Raw genomic sequence first — 20,942 nt, 5'->3', positions numbered from 1 at the left:
AATAGGATCCTTCTGCACACGTTTATTGGGAGAGCATTGACTGTATAGGCGAAAGACCCTGAGCCCTGGGCCTCTCACTCTTATATACTATCAGTTCCCATCCACTCACAGCAGGCCACATCACCTCACCAGGTACACAGCTTCAGCTAATCAGGGCAGCAGGGGCCTATCTCCACCTAAATGGCTTTGCCAGTAACCTGGTACACCTGTGCAGCTCTCACGATGTTTGTGGTTTATATGAGGAAGTCAGGTGCAAGTCATACGACTTAGCTGCAGTCCCTGGCGCCTTTGGGACTGTCGCCACACCTGCTCCCCACACTTATGGGGTTTATTACGTATCTGTAATTATACTGTGTCTTATTCTTTCCCCTCATCCACTGCCTCCCCCACCCTACCACTCCTGATGGTTCACTTCCTTCCACCTTCTGCTTTCAGGTCCCAATATAACTATATTGCACTCCATTCTCTTCCTTCCTCTATTCATAACTTCTACTCCCCTGTCTTGGTCTCATTTCTTCTTCAGAGACAAATCCACAAATCCATAAATCTGGATTCCATATTTGAGAGAAATGTGGGTTTTTTTTTTCTCCTTTTGAAACACACAGGCCCTTCTAAAAGAATCAGGATCAGCCTCCTAGATTAAGTCTCTTCTGTACAGATCCCATGTCACTCATACAAGTTCAGATTTTATGTAGCCCACATTAGCCTTTTAAAACACACTTTATTTCATAATGTCATACACACACACACACACACACACACCATGCGACTCTCAGGATTTTTAATTCAGACTATTATTATAGTAAATATTATAGTCACTAAAAATATTTAAGCCAGGTTTTGGTGAGAAGATAATGAGGTAACTTTAGGTTAGGCTAGGCCACAGTGAAAGTTTGTCTTTTAAATAATGTTTATTTTAATATGCAAACGCATTTGTATGGGGGTGTCTGCATAGTCCAGAAAGGGTATCAGGTGCCCTTGAACTGGATTATAGACAGTGTGTGCTGTCAAACATGAGTGCTTGGGTGTTGGAAACTGAACTCAGATCCTCTAAAAGAGCAGTATACTCGCTCTTAATGCTAAGACATCTTTCCACCCACCCACCAGCCTCCCTTTTTTGGAAGTAGAGTCTCATTTAGCCTAATCTACTTAGAACTCTCTAGGACTTTGGATTTGTTTCTTTTTCAGATTGTGTGTGTGTGTGTGTGTGTGTGTGTGTGTGTGTGTGTGTGTCTGCAGAGGTCAGAAAACAGCGTTATGTCTCTTGAAGCTGGACTTCTAGAGAGAGAGAAAATAGGAGATAAAGGAAGAGGAGAAGGAATGAAAACACAGTGGCAGATATAATTATGAAAACTAGTAATAATTCTAAATTGAATATTCTTGATAATTCATCCAGGACATGAAGGATTTCACCAACACTGACTATGCTCTTAGCTACCTGCTGTTAGTATATAAAAGTAATAGGATATTATTTTCTATAGAGTAACATTAACACATATTAATGAGTAAACCAGAAGGATACATCAAGAATATTCCAAATGCATAGCCATGGACCTACTAGAGACAGAATATACTCAAGTGGAAAAACAGCAACTACACACAGAACTTGAGGTAGCCTTACCTCAGAAAACTCATCCTTCCAAAGCCAGCATTCCCTGTCTCCCAGGTATATATATCCTAATTCCTTTCCCCAACCTCAAAAGTTACTGTGTACAAAATACATAAAAATATTGCCTAACTAAATTACATTCACAGGTTTTTCTCTTAAGTATCATTTCATACAAAATCACTGTATGAAGCCATTTATTAAAATGTCTTTTTAAAATATATTCATTTTTGTATGTATGGGCATGGGGATGGGGGAGGTATGTGTCACAGAATACTGTGGAGGTCAGAAGAAAACTTGCACAAGTTAACTGTCTGCTTACACTGTGGAATCTGGAGATAAAACTTGGGACACTAAACTTGAACAGCAAGTGCCTTTCTGGGATGAGCCATCTGCCTTTGCCCTGAAGCCATTTTTTTTTATATAATTTATTTTTATTAGGTATTTTCCTCGTTTACATTTTCAATGCTATCCCAAAAGTCCCCCATACACACCCTCCCAGTCCCCTAAACACCCACTCCCCCTTTTTGGCCCTGGGGTTCCCCTGTACTGGGGCATATAAAGTTTGCAAGTCCAATGGGCCTCTCTTTGCACTGATGGCCAACTAGGCCATCTTTTGATACATATGCAGCTAGAGACAAGAGCTCCAGGGTACTGCTTAGTTCATATGGTTGTTCCACCTATAGGGTTGCAGTTCCCTTTAGATCCTTGGGTAATTTTTCTAGCTCCTCCATTGGGGGCCATGTGATCCATCAATAGCTGACTGTGATCAACCACTTCTGTGTTTGCTAGGCCCCAGTATAGTCTCAGAAGAGACAGCTATATCTGGGTCCTTTCAGCAAATTCTTGCTAGTGTATGCAATGGTGTCAGCGTTTGGAAGCTGATTATGGGATGGATGCCTGCATATGGCAATCACTAGATGGTCCATCCTTTCATCACAGTTCCAAATTTTGTCTCTGTAACTCCTTCCATGGGTGTTTTGTTCCCATTTCTAAGAAGGGGCAAAGTGTCCACACTTTGGTCTTCGTTCTTCTTGAATTTCATGTGTTTAGCAAATTGTATCTTATATGTTGGGTATCCTAAGTTTCTGGGCTAATATCCACTTATCAGTGAGTACATAATGTGCGAGTTCCTTTGTGATTGGGTTACCTCACTCAGGATGATGCCCTCCAGGTCCATCCATTTGCCTAGGAATTTCATAAATTCATTTTTTTAATAGCTGAGTAGTACTCCATTGTGTAAATGTACCACATTTTCTGTATCCATTCCTCTGTTGAGGGGCATCTAGGTTCTTTCCAGCTTCTGGCTATTATAAATAAGGCTGCTATGAACATAGTGGAGCATATGTCCTTCTTACCGGTTGGGACATCTTCTGGATATATGCCCAGGAGAGGTACTGCGGGATCCTGTAGTACTATGTCCAATTTTCTGTGGAACCGCCAGACTGATTTCCAGAGTGGTTTTACAAGCTTGCAATCCCAGCAACAATGGAGGAGGGTTCCTCTTTCTCCACATCCTCGCCAGCATCTGCTGTCACCTGAATTTTTGATCTTAGCCATTCTGACTGGAGTGAAGTGGAATCTCAGGGTTTTTTTGCTTTGCATTTCCCTGATGATTAAGGATGTTGAACATTTTTTCAGGTGCTTCTCAGCCATTCGGTATTCCTCAGGTGAGAATTCTTTGTTCAGCTCTGAGCCCCATTTTTTAATGGGGTTATTTGATTTTCTGGAGTCCACCTTCTTGAGTTCTTTATATATATTGGATATTAGTCCCCTATCCGATTTGGGATAGGTAAAGATCCTTTCCCACTCTGTTGGTGGCCTTTTTGTCTTATTGACGGTGTCTTTTGACTTGCAGAAGCTTTGCAATTTTATGAGGTCCCATTTATTGATTCTTGATCTTACATCACAAGCCATTGCTGTTCTATTCAGGAATTTTTCCCCTGTACCCATATCTTCAAGGCTTTTCCCTACAATCTCCTCTATAAGTTTCAGTGTCTGTGGTTTTATGTGGAGTTCCTTAATCCACTTAGATTTGACCTTAGTACAAGGAGATAGAAATGGATCAATTCGCATTTTTCTACATGATAACTGCCAGTTGTGCCAGCACCATTTGTTGAAAATGCTGTCTTTTTTCCACTGGATGGTTTTAGCTCCCTTGTCAAAGATCAAGTGACCATAGGTGTGTGGTTTCATCTCTGGGTCTTCAATTATGTTCCATTGTTCTACTTGTCTGTCACTATACCAATACCATGCAGTTTTTATCACAATTGCTCTTTAGTACAGCTTTAGGCCCGGCATGGTGATTCCACCAGAGGTTCTTTTATCCTTGAGAAGAGTTTTTGCTATCCTAAGATTTTTGTTATTCCAGATGAATCTGCTGATTGCCCTTTCTAATTCGTTGAAGAATTGAGGTGGAATTTTGATGCGGATTGCATTGAATCTGTAGATTGCTTTTGGCAAGATAGCCATTTTTACAATGTTGATCCTGCCAATCCATGAGCATGGGAGATCTTTCCACCTTCTAAGATCTTCTTAAATTTCTTTCTTCAAAGACTTGAAATTCTTATCATACAGATCTTTCACTTCCTTAGTTAGAGTCACGACAAGGTATTGTATATTATTTGTGACTACTGAGAAGGGTGTTGTTTCCCTAATTTCTTTCTCAGCCTGTTTATCCTTTGTATAGAGAAAGGCCATTGACTTGTTTGAGTTAATTTTATATCCAGCTACTTCATTGAAGCTGTTTATCAGGCTTAGGATTTCTCAGGTGGAATTTTTAGGGTCACTTATATATACTATCATATCATCTGCAAAAAGTGATATTTTGACTTCTTCCTTTCCAATTTGTATCCCCTTGATCTTCTTTTGTTGTCTAATTTCTCTGGCTAGGACTTCAAGTACAATGTTGAATAGGTATGGAGAGAATGGACACCCTTGTCTAGTCCCTGATTTTAGTGGGATTGCTTCCAGCTTCTCACCACTTACTTTGATGTTGGCTACTGGTTTGCTGTTGATTGCTTTTTATCATGTTTAGGTATGGACCTTGAATTCCTGATCTTTCCAAGACTTTTATCATGAATGGGTGTTGAATTTTGTCAAATGCTTTCTCAGCATCTTCCGAGATAATCATGTGGTTTTTGTCTTTGAGTTTGTTTATATACTGGATTACTTTGATGGATTTCCATATATTGAACCATCCTTGCATCATCCCTGGGATGAAACCTACGTGGTCAGGATGGATGATTGTTTTGATGTGTTCTTGGATTCGGTTAGCAAGAACTTTATTGAGGATTTTTGCATCGATATTCATAAGGGAAATTGGTCTGAAGTTCTCTATCTTTGTTGGGTCTTTTTGTGGTTTAGGTATCAGAGCAATTGTGGCTTCATAGAATGAGTTGTGTAGAGTACCTTCCGTTTCTACTTTGTGGAATAGTTTGTGAAGAACTGGAATTAGGTCTTCTTTGAAGGTCTGATAGAACTCTGCACTAAACCCATCTGGTCCTGGGCTTTTTTCGTTTGGGAGACTATTAATGACTGCTTCTATTTCTTTAAGGGATATAGGACTGTTTAGATCATTAACCTGATCTTGATTTAGCTTTGGTACCTGGTATCTGTCTAGAAACTTGTCCATTTCATCCAGGTTTTCCTGTTTTGTTGAGTATAGACTTTTGAGGAAGGATCTGATGGTGTTTTGGATTTCTTCAGGATCTGTTGTTATGTTTCCCTTTTTATTTCTGATTTTGTTAATTAGGATGCTTTCCCTGTGCCCTCTAGTGAATCTGGCTAAGGGTTTATCTATCTTGTTGAGTTTCTCAAAGAACCAGCTCCTTGATTGGTTGATTCTTTGAATACTTCTTCTTGTTTCCACTTGGTTGATTTCACCCCTGAGTTTGATTATTTCCTGCCTTCTACTCCTCTTGGGTGAATTTGCTTCCTTTTGTTCTAGAGCTTTTAGGTGTGTTGTCAAGCTTCTAATGTGTGCTCTCTCTAGTTTGTTTTTGGAGGCACTCAGAGCTATGAGTTTTCCTCTTAGGAATGCTTTCATTGTGTCCGATAAGTTTAGGTATGTTGTGGCTTCATTTTCACTAAACTCCAAAAAGTCGTTAATTTCTTTCTTTATTCCTTCCTTGACCAAGTTATCATTGAGAAGAGTGTTGTTCAATTTCCACATGAATGTTGGCTTTCTATTAGTTATTTTGTTATTGAAGATCAGCCTTAGTTCATGGTGATCTGATAGGATGCATGGGACAATTTCAATATTTTTGTATATGTTGAGGCTTGTTTTGTGACCAATTATGTGGTCCATTTTGGAGAAGATACCATGAGTTGCTGAGAAGAAGGTATATTCTTTTGTTTTAGGATAAAATGTTCTGTAGATATCTGTTAAGTCCATTTGTTTAATCACTTCTGTTAGTTTCACTGTGTCCCTGTTTAGTTTCTGTTTCCATTGGTGAAAGTGGTGTGTTGAAGTCTCCCACTATTATTGTGTGAGGTGCAATGTGTGCTTTGAGATTTACTAAAGTTTCTTTAATGAATGTGGCTGCCCTTGTATTTGGAGCATATATATTCAGAATTGAGGGTTCCTCTTGGAGGATTTTACCTTTGATGAGTATGAAGTGCCCCTCCTTGTCTTTTTTGATTTTTTTTGGTTGGAAGTCGATTTTTTTAGATATTAAAATGTCTACTCCAGCTTGTTTCCTCATACCATTTGCTTGGAAAATTGTTTTCCAGCCTTTCATTCTGAGGTAGTGTCTATCTTTTTCTCTGAGATACGTTTCCTGTAAGCAGCAAAATGTTGGGTCTTGTTTGTGTAGCCAGTTTCTTAGTCTATGTCTTTTTATTGGGGAGTTGAGTCCATTGATATTAAGAGATATTAAGGAAAAGTAATTGTTGGTTCCTGTTATTTTTGTTGTTAAAGTTGGCATTCTGTTCTTGTGGCTGTCTTCTTTTAGGTTTCTTGAGGGATTATCTTCTTGTTTTTTCTAGGGCGTGGTTCCCGTCCTTGTATTGGTTTTTTTCTGTTATTATCCTTTGAAGGGCTGGATTCGTGGAGAGATAATAGGTGAATTTGGTTTTGTCATGGAATACTTTGGTTTCTCCATCTATGGTAATTGAGAGTTTGGCTGGGTATAGTAGCCTGGGCTGGATTTTGTGTTCTCTTAGTGTCTGTATAACATCTGTCAAGGCTCTTCTGGCTTTCATAGTCTCTGGTGAAAAATCTGGTGTAATTCTGATAGGCTTGCCTTTATATGTTACTTGACCTTTTTCCTTTACTGCTTTTAGTATTCTATCTTTATTTAGTGCATTTGTTGTTCCGATTATTATGTGTCGGGAGGAATTTCTTTTCTGGTCCACTCTATTTGGAGTTCTGTAGGCTTCTTGTATGTTCATGTGCATCTCTTTCTTTAGATTTGTGAAGTTTTCTTCAATAATTTTGTTGAAGATGTTTGCTGGTCCTTTGAGTTGAAAATCTTCATTCTCATCCACTCCTATTATCCGTAGGTTTGGTCTTCTCATTGTGTCCTGGATTTCCTGCATGTTTTGAGTTAGGATCTTTTTGGATTTTGCATTTTCTTTGATTGTTGTGCCAATGTTCTCTATGGAATCTTCTGCACCTGAGATTCTCTCTTCCATCTCTTGTATTCTGTTGCTGATGCTCGTATCTATGGTTCCAGATTTCTTTCCTAGGGTTTCTATCTCCAGTGTTGCCTCACTTTGGGTTTTATTTATTGTGTCTACTTCCCTTTTTAGGTCTTGGATGGTTTTATTCAATTCCATCACCTGTTTGGTTGTGTTTTCCTGCAATTCTTTAAGGGATTTTTGTGTTTCCTCTTTAATGTCTTCTACCTGTTTGGTTATGTTTTCCTGCAATTCTTTAAGGGATTTTTGTGTTTCCTCTTTAATGTCTTCTACTTGTTTAGCAGTGTTCTCCTGTATTTCTTTAAGTGAGTTATTTAAGTCCTTCTTGATGTCCTCTACTATCATCATGAGATATGCTTTTAAATCTAGGTCTAGCTTTTCGGGTGTGTTGGGGTGCCCTGGATTGGGTGAAGTGGGAGTGCTGGGTTCTGATGATGGTGAGTGGTCTTGGTTTCTGTTAGTAAGATTCTTCTTACCTTTACCTTTCGCCATCTGGTAATCTCTGGAGTTAGTTGTTATAGTTGTCTCCGTTTAGAGATTGTTCCTCTGGTGATTTTGTTACCCTCTATGAGCAGACCTGGGAGACTAGCTCTCTCCTCTGAGTTTCAATGATCAGAACAGTCTCTGCAGGCAAGGTCTCCTCTTTCATGGAAGGTGCACAGTTATTTGGTGTTTGGACCTCCTCCTGGCTGAAGACGAAGGCCCAAAACAGGATCTTTCCCAGAAGCTGTGTTGCTTTGGCCTGTGCAGACTGCCCTCCACGGAGTCCCGGAACCAAGCTGGCTCCTGGGGAACCTGAGGCAGAAGCCTCTCAGGTGTGCGGACAACTGTGCTCTGACCAGGAAGGTGGCTGGTTGTCTGGAGCCGAAAATGGCGCCGCTCTGTGGCTCTCGCCTGTCCCAGAGACTACTGGCCTCTGTATTCCACACTCTCACTTGTGCAGACTGCCCTCCGAGGAGTCCACGGAGTCCCGGAACCAAGCTGGCTCCTGCGGAACCTGAGGCAGAAGCCTCTCAGGCCGGGCGGACACCTGTGCTCTGATCAGGAAGCTGGCCGGTTGTCTGGAGCCAAAAATGGCACCGCCCGAAGCCATTTTTTAAAATGGTTTTTAAAATATATTCATTATTGTATGTATGTGCATGGGGATGGGGGAGGTATGTGTCACAGAGTACTGTGGAGGTCAGAAGACAACTTGGACAAGTTGATTCTCTGCTTACCCTGTGGGATCTTGAGATAAAACTGGGACACTAAGCTTGAACAGCAAGTGCCTTTCTGAGATGAGCCATCTGCCTTGGCCCTGAAACATCTTTCTGTTATATACAATACACCATTACATTATGGTGGCACTTACCTGTGATTATTCTGTCTCATGTAGTTAGTGTTTGAGTTTGAAATATGAATAGCTTCTCTCCTTCCTTTATAACAAATCAGATACAGAGAAGCCACGCAGTCTAGAAGGCCCTTAACACATGCTTTAGGCAAGCTCCTCTGTTAGAACATTTGAAGGTCGGAAACACAGAGACATATGCTAACTGTGGTGACCATCAACCAAATCACATATTTTCAGCAAACCTCTAAAATTTAGAGTCTAAAGCAGTGGTTTTCAACCTCCATAATTTTGTGATATTTAATACCTCACGTTTTGGTGACCCCCCACAACTATAAAATTGTTTTTTCTATTTCATAACTGTAACTTTGCTACTATTCTGAATTGTTATATAAATACCTGATGTGCAGGATATATGATATTCAACTTGCAAATGGGTCTCACTCAACCCACAGGTTGAGAACCACTAGTTTAATTGCTCTGATTGAATGTGAATCATAATGCTATTCTACTCAGTCAAGTATTCCCAATGGCACATTTGAAATGTACCCTTACATCTGCTCAGCACTGAGAGAACACTGATAAGAAAGATACCTAATCAGTGACCACTGAGAGTAGATTGTGTGGGAACTAGTAGAAGAGAACATCCTTGAGTCCCTCTGGTAAGGGATATAATTTTTCATATAGAAAGGGTTCTCATGGCTGAAAAGTTAGTTCTTCAGAAAGTTACAAGTGTTGGTACATTCAATAATAGTACAAGTACTTTTAAAAAGTTTTCATTTCTTAATGATAGAAAGGAGACTGGAAAGGAGGGGGAGAACTGGATAGGGCAAGAAGGCCAGATGTGGTCCTATAATCTTGACACTCTGGAGGTTGAGACCAGAGGATCAAGAGTTTAAGGCCATTGGAGGCTACATAGTGACTTTGAGAGTTGAGACCAGCCTGAGATACATGCGACCCTCCCACAAAACAAATAATGAAAAGGCCAGCTTGCAGAGGAAGCTTCAAATATGCTCACAAAGCAAAGCACCAAAGCCTACTGCATCAGGTCATACAGATGGTATGTATGATATGAGTTATGGCAGACATCTGGCTTTCTTCTGGGCATGTCTATTTTGACCATTGCTAGACAGAATACCTGTGTGCTGTGTGATCCTATTCCTGGGTAGTTGTAAGCAAATGTCTACTTACCGCAAATAGAGAAATGATGACAGACCAAAGTAAGGATACTACCAAAACCCAGCCTGGTGAACTAATGAATTTCATTGGGATGATTTACATGAGTATGGGTAAGAGGTCCCTTACGGCTGTGTCCTGTCCAGTAAAGTCTGCTTGGCAGGCCGAGAGGCCTTGAAACACTCACGAGGCAAAGAGTTTCAAGGAAACCCAACATCATGGAACCTTGGCATTCTCATAACCTGTATACTCATACACTATCCCTGTGTTAGTCTGGTGTATGGATCCATGTGCTATCTTTCAGTATTGTTTTATTATAAGTACCTTTTAAGATTGAATTCTGACATAGGAAACCCTCCACTAGTGTTCCAAAGTCCTAGAAAATCATTTAAGCATGGAATTCAGTATGAATTCAGTAAGAATGTTACCTATACAGTAACATTCAAATTTACTTCTAGTAGAGACTATGTAGGCAATACAAAGAATGGAGCTGGAATAGCTCAGGACTAGTCTGAAGAGGGATTACTTAGGACAGAAGCCAGTCTTACCCAAACAAGGGAATACACAATGGCCTAGCTAATAGGTGGGTTTACCATGTAAGTGTTAGGAAATACCACTGAGATAGGAATCTTCACTACAGCCAGGTGTAGCAGGCTACATTCCATATTAGAAGCAAGTTGGTGAATTCTTCTGACAGATGGAGAGTCCCCACAGATAGTTTAAAGAACAGCCAAGTTACACTTATGTAAAAATTTATCCATGGCTAGGAAATAGGGAGTTTTTGGTGTTACATTATTCATGAGAAGGTCCCCTAGAGCAGAACACCCTGGTTCTAGCTTTCACAAGGCTCAAAAAGGAGTAGCACAAATTGTGACTAGGGTGTGAAATTCTTACCTGTCATTAGCTGACCCTAAGCAGAGCTGTACTATCTTTACTGTAAATATTACCTGGTTCCTGTAAGTTCCTTTGAAATCATTAATCTATTTTGTGTCAGATAACTTCAATGCACTTTGCCTGCTGTGACATTATACCCCTTTGTTTTCTGTATTATATAAGACTGGTGTTAACTTTCTGACAATACACTCAGATTCTACACACTCTCTCTGGTTGCTTCTGTTTGTCATTTGCCGACTCCTTCGCCCACCTGCAACTAGAGACGCTTTCCATGCAGATAGGAGACCCAAGAAAGGGAATAGTCTGTGGCAAGTTATGGGAGTAGAAATGACTTAAAGACAGCTGCATCACCAAGGCCCACCCCAGCATGAGTGACAAGCTGGGAACTTAACACTCACTGTACAGTCTGAAGGCAGCTGGGTGGGTTGGAGAATGCTTCTTGTAAGCATGTCAACTGTTCTCTGTCTTTTTCCAGCAGCTTGGCTGATCTGAGACAGATTCTCCACCATTTTTATAATTTATATAATTTTTGGAAAAGAAGAGCATAGTGCATGTGGTCAGTTTGAAAGACTTCCTGAATACTTTGAGTTGTTTATTTACTGAGCTTCAATTAACCAAGTTCCTGTAGGATGGAATATTTTATCTGGGAGAAAATTGCTGGACAACACCATGTGATCATCAGTCACAGCCAAGTCTTGGGTGCTGGATATACTAAGATGGTTCATTTCACCGTGTAAAGGTGCTTGCTGCTGAGCATGATAGCCTGAGTGGGATCCCTGGGTCCCAAGTGGCAGAAGGAGAGAACTAATTCTTGCAAGTTGTTTTCCAAGATCCTTATGTATACAGTGACTCATATTCTCACATACATACACTCAAATATGCATGTAAATGTGTGTTCTCAAATTAATTAACTAATGAATTCATTAATTCATGTAATTAATGTGATAAGCACAATAGAATAGATCCTTACCCCTATGGATGCACCCAACCCTGTTACATGCAAAATGGACAATGGGAGAAGCACAGATTTAAGATTCCTCAGACTAAGCATAAACTCTCACCTTGATTCCAAGGGTCTCTGTGGACTGTTCAGAGAGCCACATGATCTTTTAAGAATATTTTCTTGAAATTTGGATCATTTCATACATTGCAGGTTAGTTGTATTCAACATATCTCCTGTTAGGTTGTGGGCCTGCTTCTGATCCAAAACTGGACATGGCTGCTTACAGAGGTGAATTGTGGGGAGTTTTATTGTTTTCCCATGCTGCCAGCAGGGCAAGTGCTGGGTAGTACTGAAGCATTGAGCACTGTTCTTTAGGTGAGAAAGAAAAGTCTGAGATGTGGGAAAGCTAGAGTTGCCTAAGGGTTTCCAGGCCTGTGAAGAGGTCAGGGCTTTGGGGTTCTCAGTCTCTTGGACACCCAAGCAACCCTGGGCATTGCAGAAGAGCAGAGAATGGAGTCAGAGTCCCACAGACTGGGGCTGCATTAGACAAGGACTGGGGAAATCGGGGATAGCATTTGAAATGTAAATGAAGAAAATACCTAAAAAAATATAAAAAAGAAAAAGATAGATAGATAGATAGATAGATAGATAGATAGATAGATAGATAGATAGATAGATGATAGATAGATAGTGTACTGGCTATTTTTGTGTCAACTTGACACAGCTGGAGTTATCACAGAGAAAGGAGCTTCAGTTGAGGAAATGCCTCCATGAGATCCAACTGTAAGGCATTTTCTCAATTAGTGATCAAGGGGGAAAGGCCCCTTGTGGGTGGGACCATCCCTGGGCTGGTAGTCTTGGGTTCTATAAGAGAGTAGGCTGAGCAAGCCAGGGGAGGCAAGCCAGTAAAGAACATCCCTCCATGGCCTCTGTATCAGCTCCTGCTCCCTGACCTGTATGAGTTCCAGTCCTGACTTCCTTTGGTGATGAACAGCAGCATGGAAGTGTAAGCCGAATAAACCCTTTCCTCCCCAACTTGCTTCTTGGTCATGATGTTTGTGCAGGAATAGAAACCCTGACTAAGACAAATTGGTACCAGCAGAGTGGGGTTTTCCTGTGACAACCTGACCATGTTTTGGGGAGGACTGTGGAAGGACTTTGGAACTTTGGGCCAGAAGACCCATTCGGTGTTAAGAGCTCTGTCGAATTCTGTGTAGGAGCTTGGAAGATAATGTTGAGAACAGTGCAGAGGATGGAGGCCTGGGTTGTGAAATTTCAGAGGGAAAATTAAAGACTCTCTTCAGGGCCATTGCTGTTTTTATTGTGAAGATTTTGTAGTTCTGGTTAGCTGGGGCTGAAGAATCAGCTGTGATTAACAAGATACCAGAACTACTAAAGCAAAAACTTTGCATTACTGGGACTATTGATGCTGGTTAGCTGGAGCTAAGAAATTAGCGGTGATTAAGAAGAGACCAGCATCATTGAGGTGACATCTTCTGGGAAGTGTTTTCTGAAAGCACAAAGAGACTGTGTTCCAGAGATAGGCAAGGTTGTACTCCTTCTGCAGTGGGACTTGGTAATGTGTAAGGGTCACCCAGGTGGTACTGGTTTTGAAGGCATGAAGGGGTCACACAGCAGCTCAGGCTTGGCACTGTGAGAGGCCATGGAAGGCCATTGGTGAAGGTGCAGCCCCAGTTGTAATTGAAGGCCCAGGACTGAAGGGGTCACGCAGTGTTTTGGAGATGCCAGTACCACGAGATGACCACCAAGAGCAGCAGCAGCAGTGGAGTACAGGCATCTGGAGCCCAGAGGACGACGTGTGTGCTACAAAGGGCATGGTTGGAGAAGTGACCCAAGCCCTTGGAGGAGCCCAGAAGATCGTGAGTTGGATCCCAGACGTTGGGCGGTTGGAGATTGATTTTTGCTTTGATTGTGACTGTGCCCTGATATTTTCCCTCTTGAAGGAAGAAACTGTTTTAGTGGAGCCCACAGTTAAGAGACTTTTAATTGTAAAAAGACTTTGGATTTTAAAAGAGATGGATATTTTAAAGAGATTGAAATTTTAAGAATATGTAAAGACTGTGGGGCTTTTAAAGTTATTTAGATCTTGGGGATGAATAAGAATGTAAGGGTTGAGGCTTACTAGTGATGTGTTTGTGTGTCAAGTTGACAAGGGGTCAATTGTACTGGCTATTTTTGTGTCAACTTGACACAGCTGGAGTTATCACAGAGAAAGGAGCTTCAGTTGAGGAAATGCCTCCATGAGATCCAACTGTAAGGCATTTTCTCAATTAGTGATCAAGGGGGAAAGGCCCCTTGTGGGTGGGACCATCCCTGGGCTGGTAGTCTTGGGTTCTATAAGAGAGTAGGCTGAGCAAGCCAGGGGAGGCAAGCCAGTAAAGAACATCCCTCCATGGCCTCTGTATCAGCTCCTGCTCCCTGACCTGTCTGAGTTCCAGTCCTGACTTCCTTTGGTGATGAACAGCAGCATGGAAGTGTAAGCCGAATAAACCCTTTCCTCCCCAACTTGCTTCTTGGTCATGATGTTTGTGCAGGAATAGAAACCCTGACTAAGACAGATAGATAGATAGATAGATAGATAGATAGGATTTTTATTTTTCAAAAATTATTATTAATAAGGGTTCTCAAATGCTTCTAACCCACTTTTAGCCTACTATTTAAAGTTGTCATAATCTGTAGCTGTGGAGTTTGGATTATCTATAAAATTACCATGATAACACCTACAGCAGTTTTAGCTTTCATTAAAGTATTCACAAAAAAACATAAAAACAAATGACTTACATAGCTATATTTTATATACATTATGATTGTTGGTTGTAATAAAAACATAAATAAAAAAACAGGAAAGAAAATATTCTGTGTTCTGCAAGTCCTTAGATATAGATAGAATGGTGGGGAAGGCAAACAGGACCACAAATAAGAGTTCCTGATTGCTTCAGGTTAGTCAATGGGTCCAATTAGGTTAAATGAAGCATATCCAGAATGTTTATTTAAGCACACCACATACATTCCTTGTGCACACACAAGTCAGTAAATGAGGCCAGATGCCCTGGAACTGGAGTTGTGAAGCACCATTTGTGGCTGGGAATTGAACCTATGGGAACAAGTACTGATAATCACTGAACCACCTCTCTATCTCAATAAGATACATTAAATAAGAAAAAAAACAAAAATGGCTAATTCCTACAACATATCTCCCCATGTGTTGCACATGGATACCATAAATATGAAGATGAATTCATCTACAATTCACCTTACTTCTCACACAGATGAGAAGCAAGACCTATAAAGACACATGAACTCCCACATTCCTATTTTTGTTAAAGCTACAGGACTTGTTCCACATTATTTTTGGAAAGCTTATCCATAAAGGATGCTCTTTAGGCCATCCTGAATAACATAAACTCTAACAATAAGGAAACCTTCACACTGCAGAAAGAAAATGATCTGTGTCCTGCAACTCCTTAGATATAGATGGAATACTGGGGAAGGTGAACAGGACCACACATAAAGATTCCTGCTTGCTTCATGTTAGTCCAACTAGATTGAATGGAGGAAGTCATATGTTCTAGGGTATCTGCAGTCCACCAACAGATTACACTTGAGTCAGAAATGGACCAAGTCCTTCCTCAACCAGGAAGCTCTAAAATTTGCATCTATATTGTGAGAAATCCTGGGAACCAGATTGGGGAAGAATGTACTAACTACAAGGGCCCAATCTTTGGTGTCTCCTAGACAGCAGAGATGAAGCTGCTATAACTGGGGACCCTCTATTAGAAAAGGGGCTTTACAGTCTACTATACAATCATCTGGACTCTGAAAGCTGGTATCACCCCTCCAGAACTTAAAAACTTTGTTATAACACCCCCTGAGCACCTGGATGTGAATGTGGCAGTATAAGGAGGGATTCTTCCCCCTAACTGAGGACTGAAGTGTTCTCTAACTGCAAGTAATGGCAGGAAATTGTTTGGAATCCTCCAAGTTACCTCTTGCAGATGTAGAAACTCACTCCTGCAAACCAACCTGGTTTTGCTGAAAGACTCTCAAAAGGATGCAATGTAATCTGGCACTTTCTCTCCTGGATGAGTCTTCTGCAATCAACTGACAGATAACTGCTTGACTGACAAGCATACTCCTTTCTGTAATCTTCTCAAAATGCTCCAAGACAATGATTCCCAGAGGAGGGAAGGAGAAAGCCTCATTCCTACAAATGGGCCCACTAAATTACCATCTGCATACCCTGTTGATCAGTATTTATTAACTTTCCTAATGCTGAGATCTTTAACAGAATTCCTCATGTGGTGGTGAACCCAAACCAAAAATGTCCTTGGTGGCTAGTCCATACCTGTACTTTTGCAACTATGTGACTCATCATCAATTTCTCCATTTTTATACAATGTGAAAATATCACATGGTCCTACATTTCTAGGAACCTGGAAAATGGAGCCTGAGGACAGAGTCCTCTGAATGAGATTAGAAGGAGCTTACACCCACACAGCTGCCCATTTGGTGCAGGTAAGCTCATTAAAGCTATAGTGTGTGGTGATCTCCTGACCCAACCAGAGATTCCATAGCACACCCTTAGATACTCTTAGACATAGCCAGTTTTTCCATAGCTACTCCTCACAGAATGTTTGAAAACCACATAATAATTTACTCTCCAAAATCAAGGAATAAGGAACTCCTTCCTACAAGGTACCCCACTGGTAGCAAGGGAGAGCAAAGGGACAAGACTGTATTATTTGAGGAGCCATCAATCCTAAAAAGGTTTCAAAGTGAACCATAAATTCTTACCTCAAATGGCAAGGCAAGGCGACCTCCTTTCCAGGAGTCCCTCAAAATGGTGCTGAGTCCACAATGTCCCTGGATCTGAGTGGATGGTAGAGCCCTCTATATCTGGAGTAAGCACAGAGATTTTGGTAAACTTAAGGAACTTCCCAAAAAGGTCCAGAGACCACAATGTCACTAGATATAGATTTCTGGAGAGGGTCTCATTCCACCAAGTCAGCTCTGAAGCACCCTTTAATATCAAGGAACCACAAAAAGTGCCCCCAGATTCCCATGTCCTCTGAAATGGAAACTGGGAACCAGGATTAGATTAAGAAACCCCCTTATGCTTCAGCGAATCCAAAAGGAAACAAATCTAACTTAATTGTCTGGGCCTGGGATCCTGGATCCACCACAAACAACCTACTCCCCAGCCTCCATCCAGACCAAAATCTCATACATCCCACCTTTCTGGGAACCTCTGACATGGTGCTGAAAGACAGATTCCCCAGACAGCAAATAACAGGGGCTCATTCCCACAATCCCCAAGCAGGTTCAGTGCAGGTCAAATTAATACAGTTATAGTATGTGGGGCTCTCTGGCTCAAGCAGCTCTTCTACAGTACAACCTCACATACTGGTTTGACTCCGCCAAATATTGCATCTACTTTCTCTCCTGGAACATTTGAAAAGGCATCTTTAGAAACACTTCAGAATCTAGGAGTAAGGGCTCATTCCCACAAGGTTACCCCACTGGGAGCTACCAAGGCCAAAGGGATGAAGCTGCATTATATGGGAAATCATCTATCCTGAAAGGTTTCAGAATGAGCCCAAAATATTCACCTAAACTGGCACTGCAGAGCACTCTCCCCTCTTGGCTCCTCCCTAAATGGCACCTAGTTCAAGTCCACAAAGTCTCCAGATATGATTGGCTGGCGAGGTGATCTCTGTATCACAAGTGAGCACAGAGGGTTCCTGAAACTGAAGGTACCTAACAAAAGATTCCTGAGTCCCCCATGTCACCACATATAGGTGGTTGTGAGTGATCTCATTTAACCAAGTCAGTCGTAAGGCCTCTATGAAACTCAGAGAACCTCAAAAAGGTCATCAGCCTTCCTAGTCCTCAGATATGGAAACTGCCGATCAGTCTCTTTCCAGTAACTGGGCTCACTTATGTTTCAGGATTGACAGGGGTACAAGCCTAGCATACTTGTCTGGGCCCATGGATCCTGGATCCAGCTCAAACAACCCACTCCTTGTCTTTCAATAAGAATAAAAATATCACTCGCTCCTGCATTTCTGAGAACCTCAGAATTGGTCCCTAAGGACAGAATCCCCGGATTAAGTGGGGGTAGGGACACATACTCACTGAATAAGAGGGTATATCATTAATTCCACATTATCAGAGTCACCCTGACCCAACAAATGCTTCCACAGTGTCAGTTTGCAGAGAACAAACCCTAGTCCTGGCATCAGCATGTGTTGTTTGGGAATCTCTATGGAACCCTTCTGCTAAAATCTTAAGCAACTCCAATGTATTCCCACCACTGGAACATTACTTGTGTTCCAAACATGGCCTGTTCAGACTACATATCCTCCATTACCAGAAATCCTAATTATATTAATGGATTAGTAAGGGACCCTGGGTATGAAGAGGCAGCATGACCAAACAAATCTTATAAACAACAACATTTCATTGTGGTTGGCCTACAGGTTCAGAGGTTCAGTCTATTCACATCAAAGCCAGAAACAAGGCAATATCCTGTGAAACTCGGCACTGGAAAAGGAGCTAAAAATTGTACATCTTGCCCCTAAGGCAAAGAGGAGAAGACTGGGAAACCAACGCAGCTGGAGGGGAAGGTATCAAAGACAGCCCCCACCATGTCACCCTCAAAACAAAGCCAGATACATTCAGTCACCAAAATAAACTTCATGGATTCCAAGAAGTTTCCATTACAAGAGGCATCCACCTGAACATACTTAAAAGTTCCCCAATTCCAAATGCCTTTCCTTGTACTGTCTAATTCCATCATCCCATCTGTCCCATTTGCATCCACATCCAACCACTTATATGCTGCAATTTTTATTCTATTTTCCCTTCTCAGGTATATTCATTCATGCTCCCCCTACAGACCTCTTCTTTACAGAATCCCTCTTGGCCTATGGATTTTAGCTTGATTATGATTTACTTAACTCTAATGCCAATTTATAAGTGAAGAATTCTTTTCCAACATGTGTACCTCATGAATTACTGGAACGTGTGGTCTAGAATAAGATACCCTGGATCATGACATACAGATCTTTTAAGTTGTTACTTGGCCAGAAATCACAAAATGCTATGGTATACAGCATACAAATTGAGGTGCTTGCCTTAGGAAGACCCTCTGCAAAACTCTGAACCAGTTCTAATCATCATTAAAAAAAAAAAAAAAAAAAAAAAAAAAAAAAAACCTCTAAATTTTTGAAAGATCTGAGGCTCACGCTCTAATATTATATAGACAATTTATTGACTCTGGCTTCAGTTCTACCCCAATTATCTAGAGGAAAATATAGACCTGATTTCTTTCTCTACCTACACTGGAGGCATTTCGGCTGAATGAGTAGCATTCTCAATACATCCAATGGTCCACTGCAAACAGAGGACTTTAGTATGCACAGGGAACCAGTGAAGATTATAGTGTTATGAATTCAAATTAATAATTTTACTTTTAATTTTAATTTGTTAACCACAACATACTAAACAGTTTGAGATGATGAAAAATCTTTTATTCTTGTTTTTTTTAACTTTCACATATTTTCCATTGCCCAGAAAATTAAAGTTACAATGTCACTAGTTTCTTGAGACATTTAACAAATGAATACAGAAGTCATTCCCACTTCTTTTCAAAATAATAACATTCTGCAAACCTGGAAAAACAACACTGCATGCACTTTAAACTAAAAGTATTGGACCTTAAACTATGATTATTAAAATTTTGGACTACTAAGAATCCTAAAGTCACCCAAACAGAGTGATAAAAAATGCTTAATGCTCTCCTCCAGCCACCTCTCAAATGAGGATACAGGAATTTTATCAATGACACTATCTGACGTGGGGTTAGAAGGGAAATGCCAGTACACTAGAATGTGTGCAGGTCAGAGAAATTAGAGCATCTGCTCAAGATCCAGGCCTTGGTCCTGTCTATCTCATCTTGCAAAGCCTCTGCATACTTTTCAGGGAAGGCTCTGGGATGAGTCTTATTAATGCTGGCAAAAAACTGTAAGACTTTCATTTTGCTGGTTTCTGCTAAAGCCCTTGGGCCCCACAGGAACCCATAGCTAGGAGGATCACTATTGGGCACCTGCCTGTATTCCAGGTACCCTTCCTGCACAAAGTCCTCAGAGATGAGCTTCCTGGGGTCTTTATGTATGTAAGGATCCCTCCCACCACACAACCCTATGTTATTCAGCATTTCCCAGATAATCTCCTCACTGACATAGTTTCCCTTCATGAAAATGACACTCAGTACAGCTATGAGGATACCTGTCTTGGGCATACCCTGGACATCAGTCATCATCCCATCATAGGTGATCCCCAGGGCAGTGACAAGGATATAGGAGTGGACAGAGGGGTCCACTTCTACCATGTCAAGGCCAAAGACCAGCTTCAAGCACTCAGAGGCCTCACTAAAGATCAGAGGGTAGTACTCCTCATACTCTCTACCAATACTTTCCAACATTTCTGCTTTGGTAGTGATTGCCTTCATTTGATAATTTAAAACCAGAAAGTCCACCAAGTCATACACCTTTGTGTTCTGTGCATTGTGCAACAAATACAGTGGGTCTTCCAGGGCCTCTGATCCTTTGATGGAAGCTTCCTCAGATGGGCTATCAGGGATGGAGGCCAGTGCCACACAGGGAGAGTAGGCTCTCTGAGGACTCTGGGGAGGACTTGGTATTCCACTACCACACACCTTATTTGAGGTGGTGGGTCCTTCCTCCTCCTCTGATGTCTCCATGGTCTCCTGGTCATTGTTTAATTCCTGTTGGGCCTGAGCACTCTCTTGGAGGTAGCAGTATTGGGTCTTATAGGAATCAGCCATTTTGACTATCCTAGGTAACAGTAGGCAGGATAGTGTTCCAATCCCAGCAGGCAGGATCCACAGGTCTGATGGAGAAAGAAGAGGGTGAGTGGATTCTTAAGGCAGATCATGTCCCACAAAATTCAAAATATCATGATACTTGAGAGCTCTGGAGGAGTGTTTTAGGGTCACAGGGCTCTAAGCAATCCTGGAATCTGAAAGCCTGAAACAGGAGGCCCCCCTGCCATATGGAGTGCAGGCAGGTATCACAACAGATAATCACAGTGTACCATGGGAATATTTGAGGTATTGTGGAGAGTCAGTATTCTCAGTTGTTGGGACCTTTGATATATAATATCAGTTTAGGCATCCCTCTAAGTTCTGAGACTACACAGTTTTGACTTTGTAAAAGAGTGAGGGCACTAACACAGAGGATGATTTTCATGTGTTCCAGGTTACAATCATTATAAGAGATGCGGCAACCATCCCATAGCTGCAAAGAGCT

General features: G+C 41.3%; 1 protein-coding gene across 1 annotated transcript; it reads right to left on the bottom strand.

Annotated features, from left to right (window-relative positions):
- Positions 1 to 19,495: 19,495 nt before the first annotated feature.
- Positions 19,496 to 20,503, bottom strand: LOC147004484 (melanoma-associated antigen 10-like). Its single transcript, XM_085837545.1, has one exon. The coding sequence runs from the start codon at positions 20,456 to 20,458 to the stop codon at positions 19,496 to 19,498; it is 963 nt and encodes a 320-aa protein (XP_085693671.1). The 5' UTR covers positions 20,459 to 20,503.
- Positions 20,504 to 20,942: the final 439 nt, after the last annotated feature.

The sequence above is a fragment of the Mus caroli genome, unplaced genomic scaffold (assembly GCF_978045245.1).
Source record: "Mus caroli unplaced genomic scaffold, Mus_caroli_1 scaffold_5, whole genome shotgun sequence".
In the NCBI taxonomy this organism is placed as follows: domain Eukaryota; kingdom Metazoa; phylum Chordata; class Mammalia; order Rodentia; family Muridae; genus Mus; species Mus caroli.
This window is presented reverse-complemented; position numbering and strand designations above follow the sequence as displayed.